Below are 26,222 nucleotides of genomic sequence, written 5' to 3' on the forward strand. Positions count from 1 at the left end.
TCGAAACCGCAACATCCCGGGAGGAATCTGACACACACCTGCCAAAACAGCACTGCTTTGTCAGCGTTACAGACAGGCAGATGGGATGTACGGACAATTGTGAGTTAAATGTCCATACATTTGAGAAAGATTTTCTTCAGAAAACAATCCAGAGGCTGATGAATTTTGGAGAATAAAACGCTGTTTACCCATTGCTTTCAACTCCATCAGCACGACACATATTGATCTCATATAAGCCGACCCCAGAAACTATCATCAGAGAAAAATGAAAGAAGAATGAAGCAATTTAGTTTGTTTCAAAAACAAGGCAGCAAACCAAGTTGATGGTAAGTATACTTGAAAGATATTCAATTTGCAGATGTTTCCAAGTCATGAGGGGCAGGATCGTCAGTTTGTTCCAAGATGTTTTCGTTTAACGTTAGGGATTGCATAAGAAACCCAGAAGGAAAAGATATTACTTTTTAACCGCTCAGTTCAGTTTTCATCTCAGCTGCCTGGACAATGCTGTTTGTTTAGTTGTTTAGGTAATTTAGCTATTGGAGGTAATTTTCTTCTTAAAGAGAAATCAACCCAAACATTTTTTTTCAAGAATATGTTCTCAGCAGGCCCACTAGTTGAAACACGGCATTCTGATTAATATTGCGTTTTGAGGAATGAGAGTTAATCCGCCTGTTTTTAGCCATCTCTGGGGGCGTAGATTTTGCCACTTCTGTCGGCTGAAAATGACATCACAACTACTCAGGGCTCAGGTAACAACCAATCACGGCTCAGCTTCAGAAAACAGGTGAGCTGTGAGTTATTGTAACTGTTGGCCACTTTCTACGAGCATTAAAAACTTAAACCACATGGGAACACCGGTTGTCCTAGCTTCAAAGAGAAAACATTACAATCCCTAAATCCTACTCCGCTACTGCTAGCGGAGTAGGAGGATGACAATGTATTGCATTTTTCGGAACTCTTTCACTTCAGCTGTTGAGGCAATGAACAATCTCAAAAGCTCTGAGGCGTATCAGTACCGACAAAGTAATAAAGTTGGCCGCTTTTTGTTAAGAGAGGTAGGACACAGTCTTATTTACCCTAAAGTAGACATAGAAGAAAGCCAAAGCAATATCAACACGACTCCTTCCCACTACTAAACACATCGCTTAGTTTGTGCTCCAAAAAACAAAGGAAAAAGCTCATACATACAAACAGCAACAATATTAAATGCAGATTAAAAGGAAAATACTGAATAATTGAACAATGTATTATGTCTGTGCTGAAATGGTGGCATTACTGACCAACAGTCAAAACGCCCATTTCGTGGCTCAAATATGTAGTTATGTGTAGGCGATGTAAGGCAAAGCAGATTTAATTATTTAGCGCATTTCATACACATGGTAACTCGATGTGCTTCACATAGTTAAAATTAAAAGCATTGACAAAACATCCATCCATCCATTCTCTGAGCTGCTCTGACATTTAAAAAAAAAAGTAAAGAAAGAAAAAGTATCTTACTAAGATTACTGAAAGACCATACAATGAAAGAAAAAAGTTTGGGATTTTTAAAAGACCTCAATCATTGGTATGTGGGGGAAAAAAAGCATCGTTTTTAACCGGATTTAAAAACATTCACACTTGGGCACACTTGGTGTGAGCATAAAATGATCCGACATGAAGTACAATCTGTTTTCTAGGTTATTTGACTGACATTTGACAGTTGAGCATTGTGGTTTCAACACGCTCACAGCGTTTGACAGCGGAGAGAATTTATACACAGAACTAATTTTTTTTTTAAACATTCAAATTTTGCAGGGTTGTTAACAACACTCTTCTCTGTGGTGTGTCAAATTTAGAAGACATTTATTTAGACTTTACATTGACTTTAGGTTAATTTAAGTACCGTAACGACAACAATACGTACAAAATGACCACTTTTGTCCAATTCACCATTCATGATAGCATTTTAATGTGCACGACATAGCAAATATGATCCTGTTACCCAGTTACCCACCACTGCATGGCATCACAAAATTTTGTGATTCACTTGGATGAAAAATAACCCACTGAGGCACCAGAGGGTAATATGAGAGGTATTCTGGGGGAAATTAAACAGCTAGTTGGCCTCATAACTCAGAAAGGCTGAAAGCTTGGTGTACTGCTGCACTCATGTCACAGGCCACTCCGAAGTAGATGGATGAGATCGACAACAATAAGAGGCTTTTAAAGGCCCAAATGACATGAACGGCAAGATTTTTACACAACGCTGACAAACGTGAATGGACGGACCTTTGGAAGAGGAAAGCAGTAAAGCTTTAAGCAGCTAAACATGAATCAGTCAACATTTTCAATTACAGTCATCCACATTAATTTCATAGATTAAATGGCCACTAGGGGTAGGCATCCTAATCAGTTAGTCAATAAATTGATCATTAAGAATGTTGTGTAATTGATTGGGGTTAATTGTAAGGAAAAATGGAGTGCACTGTTTAGCTGTAACCAGCAGTGGCTCTGTGGATTCAGTCTCGGTTTGCTCGTGTTGATATCCGCTACATTTTCACTATTGTGCTATTGTTGTATTGTTCAATTGAGCGAGGTCCAAGCAGAACTTCACAATGGCACGCCCCAGGGCCGCATTATATTGTTGTGCTCAAAACAACACTCATGTAAACAGGGTGTCAGAACATTCAGAGGAATTAAAAAAATAATTTAAAACCAAATGAATAATAATAATAATTAATTGATTAACAACACTTAGGAAACTTTGTCAGACAGCCATCCATCAAGACCTGACAATTAAAAACTTATCTGATTATCTGATTAATCAAAATTCAAGAAGGTTCATTATCAGAGGAGAGCTGCTAAGTCAATCTGACCTGACCTATATCAGGCCTCCTTAATCAACTACCATTCAAAGTAGAGTTCAATGTCAAAATTGCTTGCTTTCCTTGAAAGAAAAGTAAAGAAAAGTTAGAGGAAGTTGACAAGGAACGTGAAGCTAATAATCTGACCATTGACCTGAATTACTGCTGTCACTTGGGTCAGAAAGTCTTCGTTATCTATACCAAGAACAATTAATTCCCGAAAGTTTGAAGAAAGTGGAGTGAACTGACAAAAGAAGTCTGTTGATATTCCACCTCTGGTTAAATCCTTACCAAGATGGGCAAGAGAGAACAACTTTTGAAATTAATTCCTACAGGGGGATAAAACTGCATATAAAGCCAAATTGCAGCAAGAAATTGGGCCTCAGCAATTTATTTCTTAAAAAAAAAAAAAAAGTTGAGGAATAATTAGAAGTTAAGAATAAAGGTATGTGATTTACAGACTCTCGCCCAAAGTCAGATGGGATAGCTCACCTGTGACCCTAATAAGGATATAAATAAGCGATATAAAAAAAATAAATTAATGAATTAAGATATGAGGATTATAGGATCTAAAATAGCCCATCTCTCAGGAATATAAGACAAAAGACATGCGGCACTTGAGATAAAAAAAAAAAAGATTAAGCTTGCAACAGATTTAACTCATGACTGTTGTGCATGCAGACACACACGCAGGGAACAGGACATAGACTGAAACAGCAGGCAGCCCAAATGGTTAGCCACCCATGAGGCTATGGAAGAACTTGCTGTCCCAGAGGGATTGTGGGGGATTTACTGCAGACTGGAGTGTTTGTTATTCTGTTTCAGCAATGTCCCAAGTTGGCCATACATACACAAATAGTCACCATGAATGGATGAAGGGCACAAGGGATAGTTAAAGCAACGCAAAGACAGAAATCGACATTAAAAGGCGTGTGTACCTGTCTCCTCAGGGGAGTTGCTCTCCTGGGACAAAGTGGTCCAACTCAGCTCTTCATCGCTGGGGTTCAAATTCTGGATACGGTTCAGAGCGCAGTCCGTCTTTGCACCGGTCCGTCTGTCTTTCTTAGTCTCCGGAGAGGATGAGGAAGAGGAGGAGCAGGAAGCCACCGAGAGTAGGGGTGTGTCCTCTGGGCTGGCTCGTCTGGGTGGGAAAGGTGGAGGGGGCACAGGGGAGCCCTTAGAGTGGAGGTCTGAGATGAGCTCCACACTGGATGATGTATTCACCGGAGACTCGCTCTTAATCAACAATAACGGTTTCTTCTCGTCATCTTGATGCTCCTCTGCTGCCTCGTCGTCCTCAGCCTTCATCAGGGACTCTAGCTCCTTCTCAGACAGGATGTTGATGTCGTCGCTTTGCTCCGCCTCAATGTTCAAGTCGTAAACAATGTCTCCCGAGTTGCCGTTGAGTTTGAGGTCAACGGCCGCGTTGACGTTACAGCCGCTCTCTGATTCTGACCTATGATCCGACTCGGAGTCAGCGTTACCGTTTGGCTGCAGCTCGGCAACATCCCCCACGTGACCTTCAGGCTCCTCAGGTGTGTTAACGCTCAGATCCTCCGTTAAGATTTCGGAATTACCATCAAGGTCGGTTACATTGAGGTCTGTAGTATTTTTATTGTGATCCTGTCCAGCTTTACGGAGCTGGTTGACCCCGTTCTTGGCCAGTTTGGGATTGTTGGGGGTCAACAGTTGGGAAGGCGATGACGCGGGTGATGATGAAGGTGGCACCGCCTCCCCGAGGCCCATGGCAGTCTGGATATTTGTGAGCGCGTACTTTTTGCGACACTTGGGCGGTGTGGATGAGCCCTGTTTGATGACATCACTGCTGAGGAGCTGGTTGTGGGAGGAGCGCAGGCTGAGTGAAGTTGGAGGCTTGGCAGAGGGGCCATTGCGATTGGTCACGTCTACTGACATCATCATGGCAGTCAGAGAGATCCACTGAAAGAGAAAGGACGCCAAAAGTGAACGCACTCGAAGAAAACACCCGCCATGGCTGAAACATTTGCTACTTTCAAAATGATACTTTGCACTGGAATCATTTATAGTTGTTCCCTTGAAGGTGGATGGAGCGTTACCTTCATTTATCTATTAAAGCAGCACTGAGCAAAATTTCGACCTTAATAAAACATTTTCACAACTCTTTCGATGAAACATTGACTTACAAGTAGTTGAATGGGAATTTTATCATGCCCTGGGGGGTCTGTATCGTTTTTACTGGAACTAAACAACTTTGAAGAGGATGGGAGCAACCCTGGCACAAAAAAAAAATACAAATGTCCTTAATTGCTTTACGGCATACTCACTTCCTCCTTTCGCTAGGACGGAAGTCGATTGGAACGTCTACGCGCTACTACTGGTGTCATGGCAGAAGCCCCAAAACAAACAAAAAAACAAAAGTATTGTTTGAACAAAATTAGATTCATTGCCTAATCGCTATTCATCTTTCACACAGTCACTGGAAATAGAAATGTAATTCAGTCCAACTTGCAGGCCAGCGAGAGCTCAGGATTTCACGACACTACGTGCTGGCGCTCATGGGAAATGTGGTTGACTTATGTCAAAATTTTGGTCAAATCAAGATCTACAATTGGTATTCTTTTTAATATTCACTTCATTTTTATCTGGGGTACTTTATTTTTCCTCCCGAGTTTTTCATCATAAAAAGGACAAAGGTCACGAAGCAGCGGTGGGAAACTTCTTCAACTCTTGACTTCCCCCAGATGCTCAACGTAAACGTCAACTTTAAAACGCCTCATCTTGGATAAAGAGAAACAGAGTGTGTGTATTCTTGTAATCTGGTTTCCCTGCCTGATATGATACACAAATACACAGCAGACAGAGCATGAGTTGTGTTTCCCAATCCCCACGGATTATAAGGAGTATAAAAACAACTTGGGGGGTTCATTACGGCTTGTGTGCGAGACCCTCTCATTTTCATCCAAACTACATCTCTATATCTAAAGTCTTCTTATAACTGGAAGATTACTTATTCATTAAAACAATCCATGTTGATATATTGTATCAAAAACTCTAGGCAAGAAGTTGCACATTAACTAATAAATAACCTCAATGGAAACATAACCTCCTTGGCAGAGGTAATAAATCCACCAGGTACTGCGGGGAAGAGTGTAGAAATCTCTTGCACTAGGTGTTGCCGATCAAATTTAAGGGGTCGCCAAGTTCGTAAACCTGCTGGGACGAGTAATGTGCACCAGTAGGTGTTTTAAAACCCATAAATAGTTGAGACTCTGCAACAAAATAAGCAGTTAGGGGAGTAATGCACAACAAAAGTAACATCCTTACATAAATACAGCGTGTCTTTTTGTAGAAACTCCAAAGTAATGCAGACATAGTGCAACACGTTACAGTTCAGAGACAGGAATATTGTAATATGAGGTGTGTCACAAAAGCTCCAGGACTGGTTCCACACGAAATAAGATTTTAAATATCAACTACAAACTAAAAGTTTTCCTCTTAAAGTAATCCTCCTGTTAGGTCAATTTTCCCTCTGCCACATCTTTATGCACCCCTGGAAGGATTCTCCGCAGCTCCGTCATCACGGCCATCTTGATGTCATCCAGTTCTTCCAAACAGGTCCACCAGATGACTTTCTTGATGATGGGAAAGATGGACAAATCACGTGGAGCCAGATCGGGAAAGTAGGGGAGGTTGCTCCAGCATGGCAAAGATCTTCTTGGTCGGGAACTGTCGGAGGCTCAGAGCAATGCAAGCAGGATCGTCATCCTGGAGAAACGTCCACGAGATGCCCTGCCACAACTCTTGTCTCTTTGCTCTCAATGAATAAAGCAATCGCTGCAGGATGTGTTTGTTTGTAGATGCGCTGGCTGATCTTCTGACCAACAATGAAGGGGAAAACTTGTCATTTGTAGTTGGTGTTAAAAGTATAATTTAGTCCTGGAACTTTTCTGACACACCACGAATTACTTTCAGATGCATTGCATTACACTGCGAAAGGAACATGATTACTATTGTCTCCTGTTAAATCAATATTGATATTTTTCATTGTGCAACACATACTTGGTTTATGTTGGCATTTGGCCCCCCCCAAATGTTGTATTAAAGTGTGCCTCTGTGCTGACAAAACTACGCAGAATTGTGCATATTTCTTATACAAACCATGCAGTGTGCTAAATATTTTACACATTAAAAGAAAACATGATTGTATTTGTTACTTTAAGTTTTGCATAAAACCCTAATTTGAGTAAAAAAAAATCATGTGTATTGCGTTCAATATGTGGCAGGAATGATTAGTGTCAGCCAGAGATGCATTGAAAGGTTGAGATTTACTTGTCTAAGATTATATAGGTAATAGCGAAAGTCTTTTTTTTTTTTCAAAATCATTGACTCTTTTTGTACCAGTAACTGTTGATGTACTGCCACCCTGCACCCTGGAGCTGAATCGTTATCTGGATACTTAAACATTGAGCAGTTGGGGGGGGGGGGGGGGGGGGGAGCCTGGAGGCTTTCATTTCATTTAAATCCCTAACACAAACACAGCATGTGTGAAACCATGTATGCCAAGTATGCATCTGTGTGTGTGTGCCTGTCTTGTGTACCTGACAGGAGGTCAGTCATAGAGCATGCGCTGGTCACGGTTCAGGGTTCAGCACACTCAGCTGCGCGTCTGAACACCGCCAAGGGGGGGGTGAAAAAAAAGCAAAGAAGGAATGATCAGCAAAAGAATGTGAAGAATCTCCTTAAGTCTCAGGGATCCCTCAGAGACCAAATTCATCTGTGCTAAAACCTCAACGACAGCAGGTTTCTATGGAGAAGACACCGCCGCTCTTAAAACCACATTAAAAAATGTAGAGGATAAAGTACCAATAAATCCAAGGTGACCTCTTTGCATCGTTGTTCTGCATATTGTGCACAACAACAACTTCTGGTGCGTGACTGAATGCAAAGTTTCTCACTTCCACTCACAATATGGCAAAAGTGTGCATTGTATTCAAAGACAAAAGTGGAGGCTGCTAGGCAGACAATTCATAATATAAGAACATGTTATTTAAAGGGGAAATCAACCGAAACATATTTTTTAAGTGTATGTTCCTATGCAGGCCCACTAAACAAGGCATTCTGATAAATATTGTGTTTGTGGGATAAGAGTTAATCCACCCGTTTTTAGCCATCTCAGGGTGCGGCCATTTTGTCACTTCAGTGGACTGAAAATGACATCATAGTTGCTCAGGGCTAAGATAATGACCAATCATGGCTCAGCTTCAGAAAACAGGTGAGCCGTGATTGGTCATTACCTGAGCCCTGAGCATCTGTGATGTCATTTTCAGTCGACAGAATTGACAAAATGGCCGTCCCCTGAGATGCCCAAGAACGGGTGGATTTTGCTGCTTAACACATATTCCACAAACGCAATATTAATCAGAATCCTGTGTTTCAACTAGTGGGCCTGCACAGAACATATTCTTGAAAAAAATATGTTTGTGTTGACTTCCACTTTGACACAGTGAGGATTCTTTTCATTTTGTTCCTTCAAGGACATTCCTACCATTGTGTGGTATAATGGTCATTTGAGCCACTTTGTAAATACAAATCAATAGCTGTAAATGTGCATTTGTGGGCATGTTGAGTGAGATTAGTTAATTTGTTATCATTAGTAACTATTAGCCATACATTGGCTAAGGATGGAGGTATTACATAACTTTGGGACCAGAAGACTGGTTTTGATACTTCTTTGCAACACAGACATGTGGACCACCTCACTTACATACCATGACATGGTTGAATCGCAAATGTTTTCTGAGCACCACCCAAGCCCCCAAACGTTCATGCTAACAACAGAGCTGCACAACCTCCTCGTTCTGTCCTTTCCCTACAATTTGAACATGTATTGCATGTGTATTTCTCTGGCATGAATTAAACATTTTCCTCGCGGGAAGTAATAAAAAGCCTTATTTAGAAAAAGATGTTTTGTGAGCGATGGAATGAAATTATTTTCAATCGCCGCAGAGGGCACAACGCTTAATCACCTTCAAATATCAGGGCTCTTTTCAATAAGAATTCACAGAGTAGTGAAAGTCTTATATGTCATTTTTTTCCTGTGATTAGATGTGTTGGTTCCAGAGCAGTGTTGTTGCAGCTTTTGGGATTTAGTCTTAGTCTTAGTCTTTTGGACGAAAATGCTTATTAGTTTTCATCACATTTAGTCAGTCCTATTAGTGATAGTTTAAGTCTAGCTTTAGTCAACGAAAACTCAAAAAGGTTTTAGTCTAGTTTTAGTCGACAGAAACTCCCAAAAAATGTTTTAGTCTATTTTTCGTAAATTTGGTCTACGAAAATTCAAAAAGGTTTTTGTCCGTTTTAGTTAAAAACAGGCATACTCGGTTTCGTACATACAGGCATAGATTTTTAAATAATTCGTCAAAAAATGTAAGTACTTTGGCGGCTAACTGCCATTGCGAAGGCTAAAAACTCACTCAATATTGGTGAAATAAAAAACCTGTGGATTCGCGTTTATTATTGTACACACACACCCCAGCACGGACCAACTGGACCGTGGTAGAAAAATGGTTGGGAACCACTGCCTTAATCTACTTTTAATATTTGACTTTACACACAACAAGTGAATGAATTGACATTAACCTTGACGTTAGCTCAACCAAAATAACTTCAAAATCAACCCATTTGCGCCACAAGTTAAGTGGAAAACTTTAACCACAATGAAATTGATCACAAGCCGATTGTTGAATAACAGAGTGCAAGTAAATGTATACAGCATATGTTAACGGGACGAGTTGGGACAAAATATCAGCGTGGTGAGCCCTCAGATGTCGCTTGAGATTTGCCATTCTTTCCACTTAGTTTGTGACCACATTCACCGTTACCACTGTCTACAATGCATTGTGTTGTTCTTTCTGCTGGGTTGTACAGAAAGTATGTCCATATCTTTCCTTTGTTTCCGACCACCAAGCCCATTGCTGTCACTGTCACCATGGTCCGTCAAAAGAAAGCGTGTCAGTGTGCGGGAGCCGAGACCAATGACCGCGACCTGTTCGTGTTTTGTTGTGCCGGTGTGTGCAACGGTGTGTGTGATGTTGTGTGCGACGCGTGCGCTCTGCGTGCTCTCCCGGCGGTGGGCGTACCCAAACGAGGATAGGTTGCACCAGCATTGCAATTTTTTGAAAGACAGATTACGTGTACAATAGGAAGGGATGTCATGAATTTTGAACGTCTGACAGACCACACGCTAACAATTTCGTACTGTCTCGTCTCGTCACCGAAAATGCATGTACGATTGTACGTCACGTCATGTTCTCGTCATCATAGAGCCACGTTTAGCTCGTCACCGTCTCATTATCGTCAAGAAAATAGGGGCGTTAACAAAATATTTTCGTCATCGTTGACGAAAACAACACTCTCCCAGAGCATTGTTTTTCTGTTTGTTCGTCACTCTGCTGCGTTCGTCTTAATGGAGGATGATGAACAAAAGCGTGGTGCAATTATGATTCTGCACACCGATTGAAAATGAATAATTTCCTGTATCTTTATCCTAACCTAAACCGTAAATTGAATGTCTTATTCATTCTCTCTATATGCATCATCCCAACAAATTTTCATGGAAATCTGTAATGCATTACCAGTAATTGTCCTAAAATGACTGCTGTGGAAAAAAAGTCATTAACTCATTCACTCCCAGATATTTTTAGACCCTCTTTTACCCTAACGTTTGTAAAAATTTGAAAAAAATATAAATAAGTCCCTGGGATTTAATGTCTGGACTGTGAAAAGACAAATAAATACGTCATTGGCAGTGAATGAGTTAAAATAAAAGCTGGAGATGGCCTAAAACCTTTCCCCAGTACTGTATATGATCAACATCCACAAAGCTTGTTTCAAAATAAACATTTTACAATCATTATAGTGTTCGGCAAAGTTTGTACAAGTGTTAACAAACAACTGACAATGGAGGAGATTGAGTGTCTGCTGTAGGAATGTACCGATACCACTTTTTTCAGACTGGGTAGGAGTACAAGAACTTACATTTGAGCCCTTGCCAAGAGTATGGCTGGTATACAGTGTTAATTGTTGTAGTAAGAGAAAATCTTTCTGAGTATAAGTACAGATGTGCAGTATCGGCAAAGAAACTGGAATCGGTATCGATACATGTATTTGCTTCTTCAATGAGGCTGTTGAACAGAGTAAGGAGCCCAATGTCTGCCGATTGTCTGTTGTGGGATTCTTCAGGTATATATTTATTTTCAGTGACTGATGGTTCCCAAGGAAATACTTCTACTGCACGTTAAAAACATTCCCACATTTGCTCTACTTACCAGTGGCCGGGCATTATGCGAAATATAAATGGAGCACGTCCATGCCGGTTAGTCTGCGTTTCTCTCTTCATCCAATCACGACGGCCTAAGCGAGGCAGTGGCGTCCTGAGGGAGGGACAAACATAAAAAGGGGATTTACGAGCAAGCAAGAAAGAGGGAGGTGACTGAAAAGGAGAGACAGAAAGGACTGCAGGACACCGGAGGGACAAATAAAGATACATTAATTATTCACAGCCGCGATCAAACATTAATATGTGTGTGTTTGCGTGCGGCCGCGTGAAGGGAAAACAAGGCTCATTTATGTATAAAGCTCAGTGTGTCTTTCTTTGCTGCAGAGCCTTCACTGACTGGAACTATCATAAACTTGATGTTACAGGAGGATTGTGACCTCAGCCCCTCCCACCACCACCTCTCCACCGCAATGCTTCCTAACAATCAACACCGCATAGTGCAGACTATACTTACACACATTTCGAACAACAACACCCTACTGTTTGGTTGGACTGTAAAAATGTCCACATGAAAAGCTGGGGTTGATGTAAAAAGTAATGGAAGCTAAAAAATAATAATAACTGTACAGAAGGGCAACAAGATGTTTGACCACATCTAAAGGTTATGTAGTATAGCAGGAAACATACAAATTACAAGAGTTTACTTATAGTAAGTTTAGTAACTGCTTGCACATTTTTCCAACTTCAGTCCAACAACAAACCAAAATGCCGATTCTCAGCATGAAGACTCGCAGACGGTGAGCTGTGATGTCATTTTTTTCTTCTCTGCACTCACTTTTTAAAAATCTCTGTTTTACAATCCCAGGGTTCGATTCATTCTTAAAAATGTCATTAACTGACCTAAGGATGAGGGGAAAAAATGCTCTGTTTGATACAAAGCCGAAACTAGGGTTAGGCATTATCTGTTAATTCAACTCACCTCATTTTCATAATCTCTACAAGATTGTTAATTGGCCAATAATCAATCAAGGAAATTAGGGATAGCAGGTACTGCGTCGTATGTGATACTGTACGTCTGTGCATTACCCGGTGGTCATATAAATGCTCCTATACTAAACACTGATACCACATGACCAGCCTGACATATTTTCCAGGTGTGAGCCTTGTCAGCAGTGTGGAGATACTTAAGGTAAGCACAGATGACAACACTGTGCAATGAATCAAAATTCAACTACAATTATGATTATTACACTTCACGATGACAAAATTGGCATAATCATAAAAAACAATTGTTAATATGCATTTATATCCAATACACTGTTTGTTTACACAAGGAAATCAAACATTTGCACCTTTTTCTATTTTAAAACAAATTTGATCAATTTAGTTTGGTGCAAAAGGAACTTGCAGGATTTTAGTGTTTCAAAGAAATGGATTTGTCTTTATATACATTTTTTTTTTTTTTACTTTTAAACATTTTCTTGTTTTCTATCCAAAAAAATAAATGAGTGTTTAAATAATCGTGATTTCAATTATTACCAAAATAATCGCGATTAATATTTGTTTCATAATCGAGCAGCCCTACTATTGGGCGACAGCAAATTATGCTCTTCAAATGCTCTGCTCCGGTCGAGCTGGCGGTGCCCTCATCGCAAAGCGACGACCGGGCCGGGTTTCATGTCGAGTAACGACAAGTGAACGACGGTGTGATCGAATATTGTCGCGTCTGATTGGACAAAGAGGCGAGCACGAGCAGTGGAGCACAAACTTTTCAGTGTCACTGCACATTTGCAACAGTTCTATTTTGTTTTTATAGTCTAGTTCCAAACTATATTTTCATTCACTACGATACCCACCGAGCATATGCAAGAAAAATGCATTTGGCTGCATGTCATTCCAATATAATAGAGTGTCATGGAATAAACTTTTGCTTTGTTTTTCCACATCAAGCCACAGGCAGAAACCATTTCCCAACCACAAATTCCAATGCAGCAGTTTCAAATTACCCAGATGTGACCCTTAAAAAGGAGTTACAAAGACTGAATGATGATTTTCAAGGATTACATAACATTCTTACACACAAACATCAGAACCGTGCTTACTACTATGACACTGGACTCTTGTTTGTCAATGGTATTTAGGGCTATTTGATCATAGATTCAAGTGTGGGTGAGCAAAGCACATAGTCGACACTTTCTCCTGACACAACAACAAACGAGGAACATCTGGGGTTTTTTTTTTTTCAGTGTTCACACAGGTGAAAAATAACTGTCGATAGACTAATGCAACACTATAATGCCAAGCTTGTATTTAAATGTATTTTTAACAAGCAACAGCGAATTAGTCAGTTATACACCTCCTGCACCTCATGGATTTGATGACATCACTATTAGTCCAACTCTTGTACTGGATCTCATTAGAGTGCACAGCTGTACCGCTAGCCCATTGGTGTAACGCACAAGGCAAACAAAATTGAAATATTGGCATTCAAACCAAAGTTGCATTCTGGGACTGAAATTACAAGGCACGTGTGGTCCCTTGGATCCTGCTGCAACAAGTCTGCATACCATAAGTGTGTGAGAACATACAGCATGTTTTATAGGCACGTCTACACAACAATAAGCATTAAACATTTCCAAGCAAACATTGCTCCTGACCCGAGGTTGCGGCTCTGATGTGACACTCCAGCCCTTTATACAAATAAACATGACCGGAGGCAGTCATGTGCTTCCTGTAGCGAGAAACTAAAAGGAGGGAATCAAAACAGTGCAAACTTGGCAGACTTTTACTAACAAAATTCAACAGTGAAGCTTGGAGCACTTATACTGGATCTGCCAGAAAAGCTAAGATTAACTCTAATTTTTGTTTCAAAAGAAATAAAGAAAGGCACTGATAGAGAGCAAATTTTCATTCAAGTTGAACAGTTCCAATCATGGCTCAGATTCAGAAAACCGGTGAGTCGGGATTGGTCGATATCTGAGCCCTGAGGGTCTGTGAAGTGACAAAATGGCCGCCCCCTGAGATGGCTAAAAACGAGTGGATTTTTCTGCTTAACTCATATTTCATATTAATTATATTGCCTTGTTTCAACTTGTGGGCCTGCATAGAATATATTCTTGAAAAAAGATCTTTAAAGATCAGTGAAACGCTTCACCGAATCCTAAATCAGTGCAACTTATGTGCTAATAGTGATGGAATGACTCGGGACGCATGTCATTTTAAAAAGCTGCACTTCTATGTACCATGCGTCCTTGCAGACATTTAAACTCATATCTTTATGGGACTAATTGGAGGCTTTGCTTCTACGCATAAAACATTTTCAATTTCAACCAATGCGGGTAAACACTTTAAATTTAAGGCTAAAAGTTTGTAGTTTGTGGTGAAAGTCCAAATCCAGAGTACTGAGAGGTGAAGTGAAACCAACTAAACACTTGCAGATTCCTCTCTATTTTCCACATCATGACTGCAGCTTTTAAAAACAGAAAATCTGAAAAGAACTTTCCGCAACCGGGTGGAGTGACAGTGGCGCATCAGGAGAACAGCATTTATGCTCTAAAAACCATTTGAGTCCCCTTCTTAGTAGTTTCTACTGCGGATGAAGGGGGTCTTGCTGAAATTACAGGGCCCCGCTGTGGGCATGGACTCACTGGCAGTCTGGCGTTCAAACACAAACAAGCGTTGCAAATATGAGGGTGACGCGTAAGCACACTTCCAAACAGTTATATGTGCAGGCAAGGCAGCCACGTGGGGGAGGGGTGGTAATCAGAGCCAGGTTGTGTCACAGCAAAGACTGACTTCTGGACCCCTCCGCCAAGCCTGCAAGTGTCTGCTGTTGTTTGTGCGTGTGCAAATGTCGCTGGTAAATTGGGGGGTCCGTCTCACGCACGAATGAAGGGAACAGCTGCAACATGGCCGCCCCCCCCCCTCCCTCTTGTTTCATTTTACATGTGCGCAGAGTGTAGCCACTGACGTTTATCAGATGGTAAACTGAGCTTTTAGATCCAAAGAGCTTGTGGATCCCTGCCAGCAGTTTGATCGGCCTCTCATCCATCCTTCCTTCCTGCCCTTCCCTCTCAAGGTTTCTCGTCATTCCAGTTCTCCCGCTGATCCCAACAGACTATAAACTCTTCCCTTTGTCTACAAGAGAATTGCTTTCCTTTCTCATTAAAAGTGAAGGTCTGTAAACTATCATAAAACCACCCATTTCTTTCTACAACCCTAATTTACAGTCTCGTTGCTGCCAGTCCCCCCCCCCCACCGCTCCCCCTTGCAACTCGTGACAAAGCCCATCTGCTCGCAGAAAGATGGACAAGAAAGCAAAACTGAGCAGGAAGCGGGCCAGGACATAAACGTCCAAACTGAGAAATTTCTGTGTGCAGGCAAGGCATGCATGCAGCTGACAAAAATGCAGCGGGGTGTTTTTCTATCTTTTGAGTTAGGATGTTAACGTGTAAAGGCAGTTACACAACAGCAGGCAACCTTCCCAGATCACTCTTGGCTTTGTATTTATTGGCTGAAGCGAAGGCCGGTTCCTCTACATTTAGATGGATGCCACATCCTCTACAAGATGGGGAAATAAAGCTAAGATGAAAACATTTTTGCGGCCATTATTTATTTTATGTGATATATGAATCAAGCCGAATACAGAAGAGGTGAAAAGACAGGAATGCACACTTTGACGGAGGAGCGTTACGCACAAATGCGATGACAGCCTTCATTTCTAGTAGTACTGTTTTGACATATGACGACTCTACATGCCTACTTAAACACTTAACACGCATGTATATAATGTCCTCTTTTACAGACTTTCATTTGTCACTGTCATTCAGATAGGGCTGCACGAGATTGGAAAAACATGCGATATGCAATATGGTTGCTGAATATAGCGATGTCGATATTTTGCGATATTTAACATGTTCCTAAAGAAATTACATTTTTATTATCTTATGAAAGAAATATATTATTTTCATGCAGCAAAAAAAACAAGCTCAATGTATTATTAGCTAATTAATTGTAATTACTAGGGATGTCACGCTCGTGATATTGTGAAAAAAGCTCATATTAAAAAATATAATAACAATATTCTGTTTTTGTACATAATAGCAGCATTCGCAAAGAAATAGACTTGGCCAGTCATGCGCTCCTATTGGCGATTAGCGTGGGTCTTAATCATAGGTGGCAACAAATTAAACTGCACTAATAACCTAACCACCAGAGGGTGCTGGAGCTGCACAAATGGAAAACAAATTGGGCTTTTAAACAAATTTGCTGCTATTACTATCGTGACATGACGACAACGATATATCGTGGCAATTTTAATATCGCGATATTGCCGATATTGTGACATCCCTAGTAATTAACCAAGATAATGTTCAACTATTTGGTGGCAATGCACATTTAAGTTTGCGTCTGACTGGTCAAAAAGAGATAAAAGCTTACAATTCCATCAGAAAATAATTGCATGCGATATGCATATAGCATGAGTCAATATCGCGATATCGATATTTTTATGATATATTGTGCAGTCCTACATTCAGATACGACTACTGACAGAAATTACATCTTGGGAGGTACACTGCTCAATATGTTTAACATTATTCATTAAGTATGGTCATTAGAATTTCGCATATCAGAAAACAGGACCGTCTTGAGTTTGGAAACAGCTAACCTTTTACGAAAAAAAATGTTCCCAAAGTGCTGAATGTTGACAATACAACAAAGCAACTACACAACAAATGTGTGTGCATGTGTGTATCCTTGTTGTTTCTATCACAGGAAATAATAAGAGACAACATGGCACTGTGATTGAGACTGAAGCCTAAACAAGTAATTTTGTGTAACTGCACTTCCACCACACGTGTACACACGCACAGTTAAGAATGCTGCCTTGGCTACACGATATGATATATCGAGTGTGATGAAAACACAAAAATAGGGATAGACTTGTATAACCAACCTTCAAAGTAACACTCAAGGACTTTGTTTGCATGAATGTACCGTCGTGCGTGTGTATTATATACATTACACTTCCACTGGTGCGGTTTCTCTGTGGGTGGGAAGGCTGGCGAAAAAAATGACCACAAAGAAAAAGAAAAGCGGGAATTTTCAGGGCGTGCCAAAGAATCTATGGCATGCCTTTTTTTTGGGATGACTGGAGGGCATGAAAATAATTGTTTAACATACAGTCCTGGGAATTAGTGGTGAGGCTGACCATTTGTGAGCATTTAACTGTGAGCACGCGCAATGGTACTGTATCAGTGCATGATGATGTGTCACTGTGGATTGTACCGTAGTCTCAACACTTCCCTTCCTGTGGCACAGGAAGTTGTTGAGCTACTTTCAGAGAGACCCTGATAAGTCCTTCGATCACAAACGGGCTGGCTTAAAAGAACACACATTCCCAGATTTTCAAACGGGTCATCTGGAGGAGACATTTGTGAAACACAAGCCAAGACTCTACAGCATTTTGGAACTTCGGGAGCAAGTGAGAAAGGGTTTGAGTATGCTGTAACCCCCCACCCCCAACCCCCCAACTCCAAACACCCTTTCCAGGCCTCCTCCACGCTTTAGCCAAGCTCTCTTTCCGGAGGGTGGGGGGAAGTCAAGGAAGCTGAGGAAAAAGTACACCATGAACACATTGACACCAAGCTAAACATTCGGCTATACAGGATGTCCCGACTCCAGCCATTTAAGTCGGCTACTTTATGAGAGCCGTCATTAAAAACAGAAGCGAAACAGTGTAAAAAGTCATACAGGAAGAAGTCACAGTTTGGGATCATGCCCACGTTTTTAAAAACGTGTTTTCCTACCTTTGGGGTAAAGAGAAATCTACAACCACCCAAAAGCTTTTAATACATTTTCTGTTCAGACAAGAACACATGTCGGGAATCAAGCGCATTTTGTTAAATCAGAATCCTGAAAACGTAACACACCTGACTAAATTGACATTCGGACACCTCCACTCCTAGATAAAACCTTAAAATCAGCGCTCCTCTAGTAGATGTAGCTGGGGAGGTACAAGGTCTTAAAAGTCACCCTTGTCTTTGTCATTGCATGAAATGGCATCAGCGCACATAAGGTGATAGCATCATTAGGCCAAGAACAGAAATGTGTCTTCCCCAAAACTGTTCCCCTAATTTAAAAAATCATGGAGTAGGTAAAAAAAAATAACATTAACTTGTCGGTGTAAGTAAGTCTCCGGACCAACAGGTGGCAGTAGTTCACCATCTGACAGCAACTACAAATAATGTTTTTTCCTCCACAAATAAAGACGCCACACATTTTTTGCACACATGTTCTCAAAGTTCAACATATTGTACAGCCAACATTCTAATGACAAATAGTAACATGCAAACGTGCATGTAACTGTGACAAAAATGAGCACAGGCTCTCCCCAGTGTGCAAACTTGAAAAGATCACACACCGTGATCTTGCCAAACAGACTGTTTCTCTCTCAAGAAAAAGATAATTTTAACATCCATTCACTCCACGTGGAAAAGCACAATTTGATTGAAAAAAGAAAACCTAATGGTCAGTTCGACCCAACATGTCCATGAATAAAATTGCAGGCGAGGGAGGAAGCAGAGCAAAGAATCGTCATATCCTATATATAGCTGAAATGTGACAGGATGTCCGAAGGGACAAGGAAGTCTGGGCATGAACAACGCACATCTGAGACTGTGTGTTTGTTTGCGTTTATTTATGCGTCCCCAATGTTGCCTTCCTTCAACATTTCACCAGAAAGTGTGAAATGTCACAATGCTTTATCGTTCGCGCAAACTTGTCTCATGTGATCGGCTGCGGCATGGACACGACCGTGAACAGAAGGCAAAGGAGGTCCTGATACGAGAGGCGATCAAAATGGGTACCACACTAAAAACGAGACGTGAGGAGGGAAGAAAGTGGATCAGAGCGCTAGGGTGACTCATCAGAATTGGAATGTCCTGTCGTTGCCAGAGGAGCCACAGACACCACTGCAATGGTCCCCCCCCCACCCCCCCTCCAGTGCTTTCAGTCATCCAGTCCCCCAGCTCTTGTTTTTCCTTTTTCCACCATCGTCTTTTTTTTTATCCGATCACTGCTAGCAAAGCATTCTTCAAGACTTTTTCCCATATATGATGCCCTGTCAGTGGAAAGTCAAATTCCAATTACTGTAGCTTTAACACAAATCCATGTAAAATAAAAAAATAGGGTGTATGACTAATTATCAGAAAGGAACTCGGCAGAGCGTAAAACTCCGCCACGGCTGAGCAACCTCTACTTGGATGATGACCAGTTTGTACAGTCACAGATGCTCACCTTCTGCAAATACCTTTTGAGTCATGAGTTGTTCACTCGGAAATCAAGGGGAAAGGGGACAAAACTAATGTTTTAGGCTCTTACTTGGCTCTTGGGACACCGCTTGACAAAGTTTCATGCCAATCGGGTGAACTGGTTTTGAGTCAGAGTAACTAACAAACAAACTGATGAAACCGTCTCCTTGGCAGAGGTAGTCTACTTATTTGCGCCACCACAGGATATGACAAGTCAACAAATGAATGTGGTGAGAAACCCAAATGACTACGATCATAATTTCTCAGTCCTATTGTGTTCATTCTACCAACAAGAATGTTCTCTCACTCACGATTGAGGCCTTCTTTGTTTTTGTTGTTTGTTTAGATTTAGAAACTGTTTTTCCCACAGTAAATAATGGAAATACAAAATAATCCATAGTTAAACTGTGTCCGTCTTAAGACCTTAATTAACTATGAGTAACATTTGAACATTCTTAACTGTCAAGCTAATGTATCACTAAGTTCCCCTCTCAACGTTAAGACATACAAACAATTAAAACTTAGGTCAGTCTTAATGGAATAACAGATGTATTGAGGACTCCTTTATGATGCCACTTTTGAAGATGAAAATACAAACGTCTGAATATAGGTCGCGAAGTGAAGTTTTTTCAAAACACATTTACATGATAACACATTCAAATCAAACGGCTACAATTAATCCTTGGACGTGTTGGAGTCTGGACTGAGGTCTAGCGAGTGATATTGCACACGTCCCTTAGCGGACATTCAAATTCATTGATGAATGACACTGTGTTGACCCTAAGTAATGTTATGTATTGTAATTGTAGTTTTGCCAACCCACAAGTGGAAAGTGGAAACACAAGCCAGATCAGGGTTTATCCTTGCAAACCAAAATCAACTAGGTGAAAATATGCCAAAAAGGCGGCTTTGCAACATCGGTGCAACTGTGTGGCATTGAGTGGTCCAAACGATCAAACCGACTTAAAAATATTTCGAGCGCTTCGATCCCACACGTTAATGCAGAGCTTACCAAAACAACATCCAGACAGCAACAAAAGATGCCAGGAGGCCAAAATGCCATGCACTATTCTACACAGTAAATAGCCTCCTGCATACTTTCTAATTAGCAGGGTACTGAAAATCATTTGGCAAGGTCGACTTCCAAAGTCCTGCTGATTCTGTATGCATTAGAGGTGCCCATTAATAGCTGCACATTTGCCAGTCAGCTTAAATGTTCCTGGAGTTCACAGACAGGAGGGAGAAGGAGGAGCTCCTTGTTGAAGAAACCCAACAACATGCAGCGGAGTGCCAATTTGCAGACAAACCTGAGGCCTTTACACATTCTTTCATCACTTTCATGTGGTAGGATCACTAGAGAGCAAGGTCACAAAGAGGCAAAAAATATGCGCCTGAATGGGGAGTGATGGAGAGCGTAACATAAAAAAAAACACACAATCAAACCCATTTTTCAACAGTAGATTATTATGGCCATCGAATATAATGATTAACAAAAATAACAGCAAAAAGAGTCACCTTCTTGTGCTAAGTGCCCTTAAACGTGAAGTTATTGTTTTCGCAGTCTTGGCCCCACAATTATCAATGTCAACGCAACTGCTTTAATGTAATGAACAGCCAGGACAGAGACACTTTTCGTCACAATGCCTCCATTACTTAGTCATCAATGACACTTTTACTCCTTTCTATCACTTATGTTTGGTGGTACCACACAAAAAAAGCCAGAGAGAAAAAAGAAGACACCAAATTAAACTTTTAAAAATCCACTGATCTGAAGTCAGATTATTGTATGCAGGTGAAAGGGTTAGGTTTTTTTGGGGAGGTTCTACAATATGTTCGGGTCCACAAATATTTGGGACATTGGCAAAATTCTCATCATGTGTTTCATGTGTATGAAATGCGCATCAAATTGCCTTGACTAAACACCACCACAATGGATTTGAATTGAAACCAACCAGATGTGATTTAACTACAGATGTTCCGCTTTAATTTGAGAGTAAGTACATGCAATCAGGTGTAGGAATTACAACAGTTTGTATATGTGCCTCAAACTTTTTAAGGGACCAAAGGTAATTGGACCATTGGCTGCTCAGCTGTTCAATGGCCAGGTGTGTGTTATTCCCTCATTATCCCATTTACAAGGAGCAGATAAAAGGTCTACAATTGTGCTGTTTGCACGTGGAAACTGTTGCTATCAACTCTCAATATGAGATCCAAAAAGCAGCCACCATCTGTGAATCAATCCACCCGTAGGCTGAAATGCAAAACAAACGCATCAGTGTGTTTGTCAATGTGCTCAATCACATTCAAAACATTACCCAACAGTTTGAAGCATTCTTAAAAATAAATAATGTACCGGTGAGTTTAGCAACACCTAAAGACCTGTAGGATGACAGAAAACAATTGTGGAGGATGAAGAAAAAAAACATCTTCACAAGAGTTGGCCATATCGAGACCATCCTCCAGGAGGTAAATGTGAGTGTGTCAAAAACAACAATCAAGAGAAGACTTCACCAGAGTGAATATAGAGGGTTCTGTACAAGATGTAAACAATTAGTGAGACTCAAAAACAGGAAGGCCTGATTAAAGTTTGCCAAACAACATCCAAAAAAAGCCTTTCCAGTTCTGGAACAACATCCTATGGACACATGAGATCAAATGGTCCGGCAAAGCATCATCACTGATGAAATCCAGCATCTGGTGATATCGATACATTCTAGAATTCAAGCTGTAATTGACTGCAAAGGATTTGCAACCAAATATTAAAAAGTGCAAGTTTGATTTATGATCGTGATAATGACATTTGTCAGAATTGTAGTTTACTCGCAGCCATGACGCTGATGATGATTGACTTTTAGAGGAGCGGCTGCGCACCGTGTTTAGCCACGCTAGCTTGTCAACGCATGGCAACTGCCTGGAACAAAATACGGACAAATCTGAACACTTGACACCTCTTATTAAAGCTGATAGTCTGCAGTTGAACCACAAAATGTTTGTTTTATTTTCAATCCATGGCGGTGGTGTATAGAACCAAAAACATGACTAATTAGTTGATGTCCCATTATTTATAGACCTGATTATATGTGAAACTACAGTATATTCAAATGTCTTGTCCAATTTCCTTTGTGGTTTAATTTAAAAAAAAAAAAAAAGGGGTTTTATCAAACACCAGTTATCATCTCATTCATTGCCAAAGACAAATTTATAAGTCTTTTCACATTCCAGTCATTCAATCCCAGGAATTTGTTTCAAACCTTAGGGTAAAAGAGGATCTGATAATGTCTGGCAGTGAATGAGTTATTTAATAACACCACCTGACAGAGTGAACAACTCACAAGAAAAACTCAACAACAGAAGGCAGCCGATGGGCAAAATGCACCGATTAGGAGCATGAGGATGAAAACTACCAGAATGGACAAGACTATTAGGCAGATGGAAGCATAAAATGGTCCCCCTTGTCATTTAGTGTCCCACCCTGCAGGATGAAGGGGGGCCTCTGTGCTCCTTCTCTGTTCAAACACACCTCACGGGTGTCTGCTCCCTGCAATAACAATGCAGACACACATATATTGCTGCCTGGCTAACAGTGGCTAACACAGTACGCCTATTGAGAGTCAATGAAACACACTGCACCAACAAACTGCAATGTGGTCATTTTGCCAAGCTGACAGCCTGCAAGGAATCTACAATCTTCTGTCTTTAATTTGTCATTCATTTGTCCAGTCCGGTCAGGGACTTCACATGCTCATGCTACACGTCTACACACTTGTTTGGTCAAGGGCGGACAAGCCGTATTGTTTCACAAGGGAAGCGGGGCAGCGATAACAGATCTCCGTTCGTTATCTGATTACTCACACACACACACACACTCACACACGCGCGCGCAAACACACACTCCTTTCTCATCAGCTGCTGTGCACAAGCGTAACCACCCACACAGATGCACACATTTAAAGTATGGTCAACATAATTACATCCAAATTGCAGGAGCAGATACATTCACATGCTTTAGGTTTCATGGGGTGGCAGCTGGCATGAGGTAAACTGCTATTTTTGTTTCACAATATAGGTCGGACACTAAAATGTTTTTTATATTAAACAAAGGCACTTTTATCAGACGACAGCAAAGAGCTGTGTGCAGTGCTTGTAAACGCCTGAGGCACTTTGTTTCCGCAAAAGTCTTGATGCAGAGAAATGTTACAGAGCCATTGTGCGTGTATATTTTATGATGATGTTAAAAAAAAAAAAAGGGAGAAGGACGGGATGTAAACACGGAGCATTTAGTAATAGCATATTTGGAAACATACAAACAAACAAACACACACACACATAAACATTGCAGGCAGGTCTGGAGCAAGCTGAAAAAAATGAGTGCTGGATGCAAAACAAGACCACAAGACTGATGTCGCAAGGAGGGAACGGAAAGGAAAAACCTCAGCGGAACTCTCCCAAAAAATTATATAAATATAAGGTCCTTTGGCAATATTTGTTATTGTCAACAAAGTCAGCGTCCTTCTCCTACGACAACTGGAGTGGCAATCCCTATGGCCCATGGGTCAGAAGCAGTATGGCACTGTGGGGAGCCTTTCCTATTACGCAAACAAGTAAATGGCTCCATGTGTGGACAAATCAAAGAAGCATAATACTATGTATTCTCTCAAGGGTCAAGCTTGCCAGAGATAGGCTGAGAACAATTATTGCTTGCAATGTCCAATCTAGCCAGCACTGAGCACCAATACAAACGCCTGAAGTCTGAACACAGCAATGTGAGCAAAGTCAAGAGAATGTCCTACTTTGTGTTTGTTTCACAAAGACCTTGTTTGGACTCACATGAGTTGTACGTGGGACAAGACGGCCGCTGCGCGCTGTCTGGATGACTACCACAAGATGTGTTGAAATGTTAGTGTGTAATGTATTGTTTTGAATACAACACGGACACAGCCGCGGGTGAGCTGGAGCCCATCCCAGCTGACTATGGGTGAGAGGCAGGGTACACCAGACAAACAATCAGCCATAATCACATTCAAATCCAAACCTATGCACACTTTACAGTCTTCAATTAACCTGCGTGCATGTTTTGGAACATGGGAGGAAAGTGAATACCCGGAGAAACAAGAACATGGAAACTACACACAGGTATGCTGGAGGCCGGATTTGAACCTACACCCTCTGAGCTGTGAGATGGGTGTGCTAACCACTAACAAGTCGTCCACTGTGCCACCACCACCATCCCATATATTTATATTTTATATTGCGAGCATCGGGCAGAATCCTTGTACCTCCAAAATTATCACTTTTTAGGAGAGCCTAAAAACACCATGTGTGTTCAATTATTGACACTGCATCGCCAAAGAGAGCGAGCCACTTTCAACATTTTAGATTGGTCAATAATTCTAAAAAATAATAATAATACTAAACAACTCTTGTGACATAGAAGATTCTGTTATATATATATATATATATATATATATATATATATATATATATATATAAACCAAATAAACTGACTCAAAACAATATTTGAAACTAAAATTATTGTACAGTCTACTATTTTTTATGAGAAAGAAGACTTGTATTTGCTGTGAATATGAATTACACGTATAGTGTTGAAATAAACTGACTCAAAAAAATATTTGAAACTGGGCGTGATGAATATTAAAGCACACAATACAAATATTCACAACTAATGTCACATGCTTGGAAAGGATTAAGTCACATAGCCTCGTTTATTTTTGTCTTCATGGCATGGATGATAGAGCAATCATAATATAAAAATTATAGACATCCAGTATCTATGACCCCACGCGTAGTGTAAAGTCATTGGGATTTCGCTCACGTGAACTGTAAACTTCACTCACAGCTAGCATCACCCGCTAGTTGATTATGATGTGTCAGATAAATGCTTAACGTGCGCTTATCAAATATAACAGGTTAATGGTCATTTAAGCAACATTTTTGCGTGCATACAAGGAAAGAGTTCGGGTATGTTCAACGCTTGTTTTCAAGGGGGAAAACTCAATCAGAGTTGACAATGAGACAAAACCCAAGAACGGGGTCCGTGAACGCCCCATCTTGAGGCTCCAGCTTCCCGACTCTCGGCCGCGACCCTTCCGTCCGCGTCCGCAGCACTGCGGGCCCTTCAGAGACGAAACACGACCTGCCCACGGGCGAATATCCCACCCCTATCGCTTCTACAATTTTCAGAGCAAAATGTATCCAAAACAGAAGAGAACGACACCGGTCGGCAACTGTTAAAGCGTCAAATCGTCACTCACCTCTTCTCCGGTGCGTTTACGTCCTCTCGCTGCTCTCAGGATCCAGCTCTCTGCTCTCCTCCCCTCCGTGTCTTGCTTTTTTCCTCCGGTCTCCAGTCAGAGGGAACCAGGGAACGCTGCTCCGGAAGCAAAATCAGTCAAGACTCCTCCCCACTCTCTAATTGCCACACAGTGGATATAAAAAGTATCCACACCCCTGTTCAAATGCCATGTTTTTGCGAAAAAAAAAAAATACATACCAATCATTTCTAAACTTTTTCCACTATTACTGTGAACAATTTACATTACTATATTTTGCTCTACCTTTTGGAGAGGGAAAGCAAAAGTGTGCTCAAAGGATAAACCATTCAAAACCATTCTGCCAACAGAAGCAGCAGCATTCTGCTTTGGGGCTGTTAATCTTTAGCTGGAACTGGGGCCCAAGACAAGGTGGAAGTAATTATGAACAGTTTGAAATAGCCGTCAGTATTGGCACAAAACATTTAGACTTCTGACAGAAAGCAAAAACATGTCAGGAAAAGCCTACTCAACCAGCTGA

At 40.9% G+C, this 26,222-nt stretch overlaps 1 protein-coding gene across 4 annotated transcripts in view; it reads right to left on the reverse strand.

Annotated features, from left to right (window-relative positions):
* apbb2b (amyloid beta (A4) precursor protein-binding, family B, member 2b) overlaps window positions 1-25,828 on the reverse strand; it is a 56,243-nt gene extending 30,415 nt beyond the window's left edge. For 3 of the 4 annotated variants that reach the window (XM_086033276.1, XM_086033277.1, XM_086033274.1), the window contains exons 1-4: window positions 25,685-25,828; window positions 11,150-11,254; window positions 7,421-7,488; window positions 3,782-4,781 (exon numbers count right to left, since the gene is read on the reverse strand). In XM_086033276.1, coding sequence (XP_085889402.1) covers window positions 3,782-4,763 — 982 coding nt within the window. In that variant the 5' untranslated portion in view covers window positions 4,764-4,781; window positions 7,421-7,488; window positions 11,150-11,254; window positions 25,685-25,828. The remainder of the gene's footprint in view (window positions 1-3,781; window positions 4,782-7,420; window positions 7,489-11,149; window positions 11,255-25,684) is intronic. The other variant, XM_086033275.1, reaches the window with a different exon arrangement.
* Window positions 25,829-26,222: the final 394 nt, after the last annotated feature.

Source organism: Filicampus tigris, chromosome 6 (genome assembly GCF_054856515.1).
Source record: "Filicampus tigris isolate MCC_2025a chromosome 6, RoL_Ftig_1.0, whole genome shotgun sequence".
NCBI classification, from domain to species: domain Eukaryota; kingdom Metazoa; phylum Chordata; class Actinopteri; order Syngnathiformes; family Syngnathidae; genus Filicampus; species Filicampus tigris.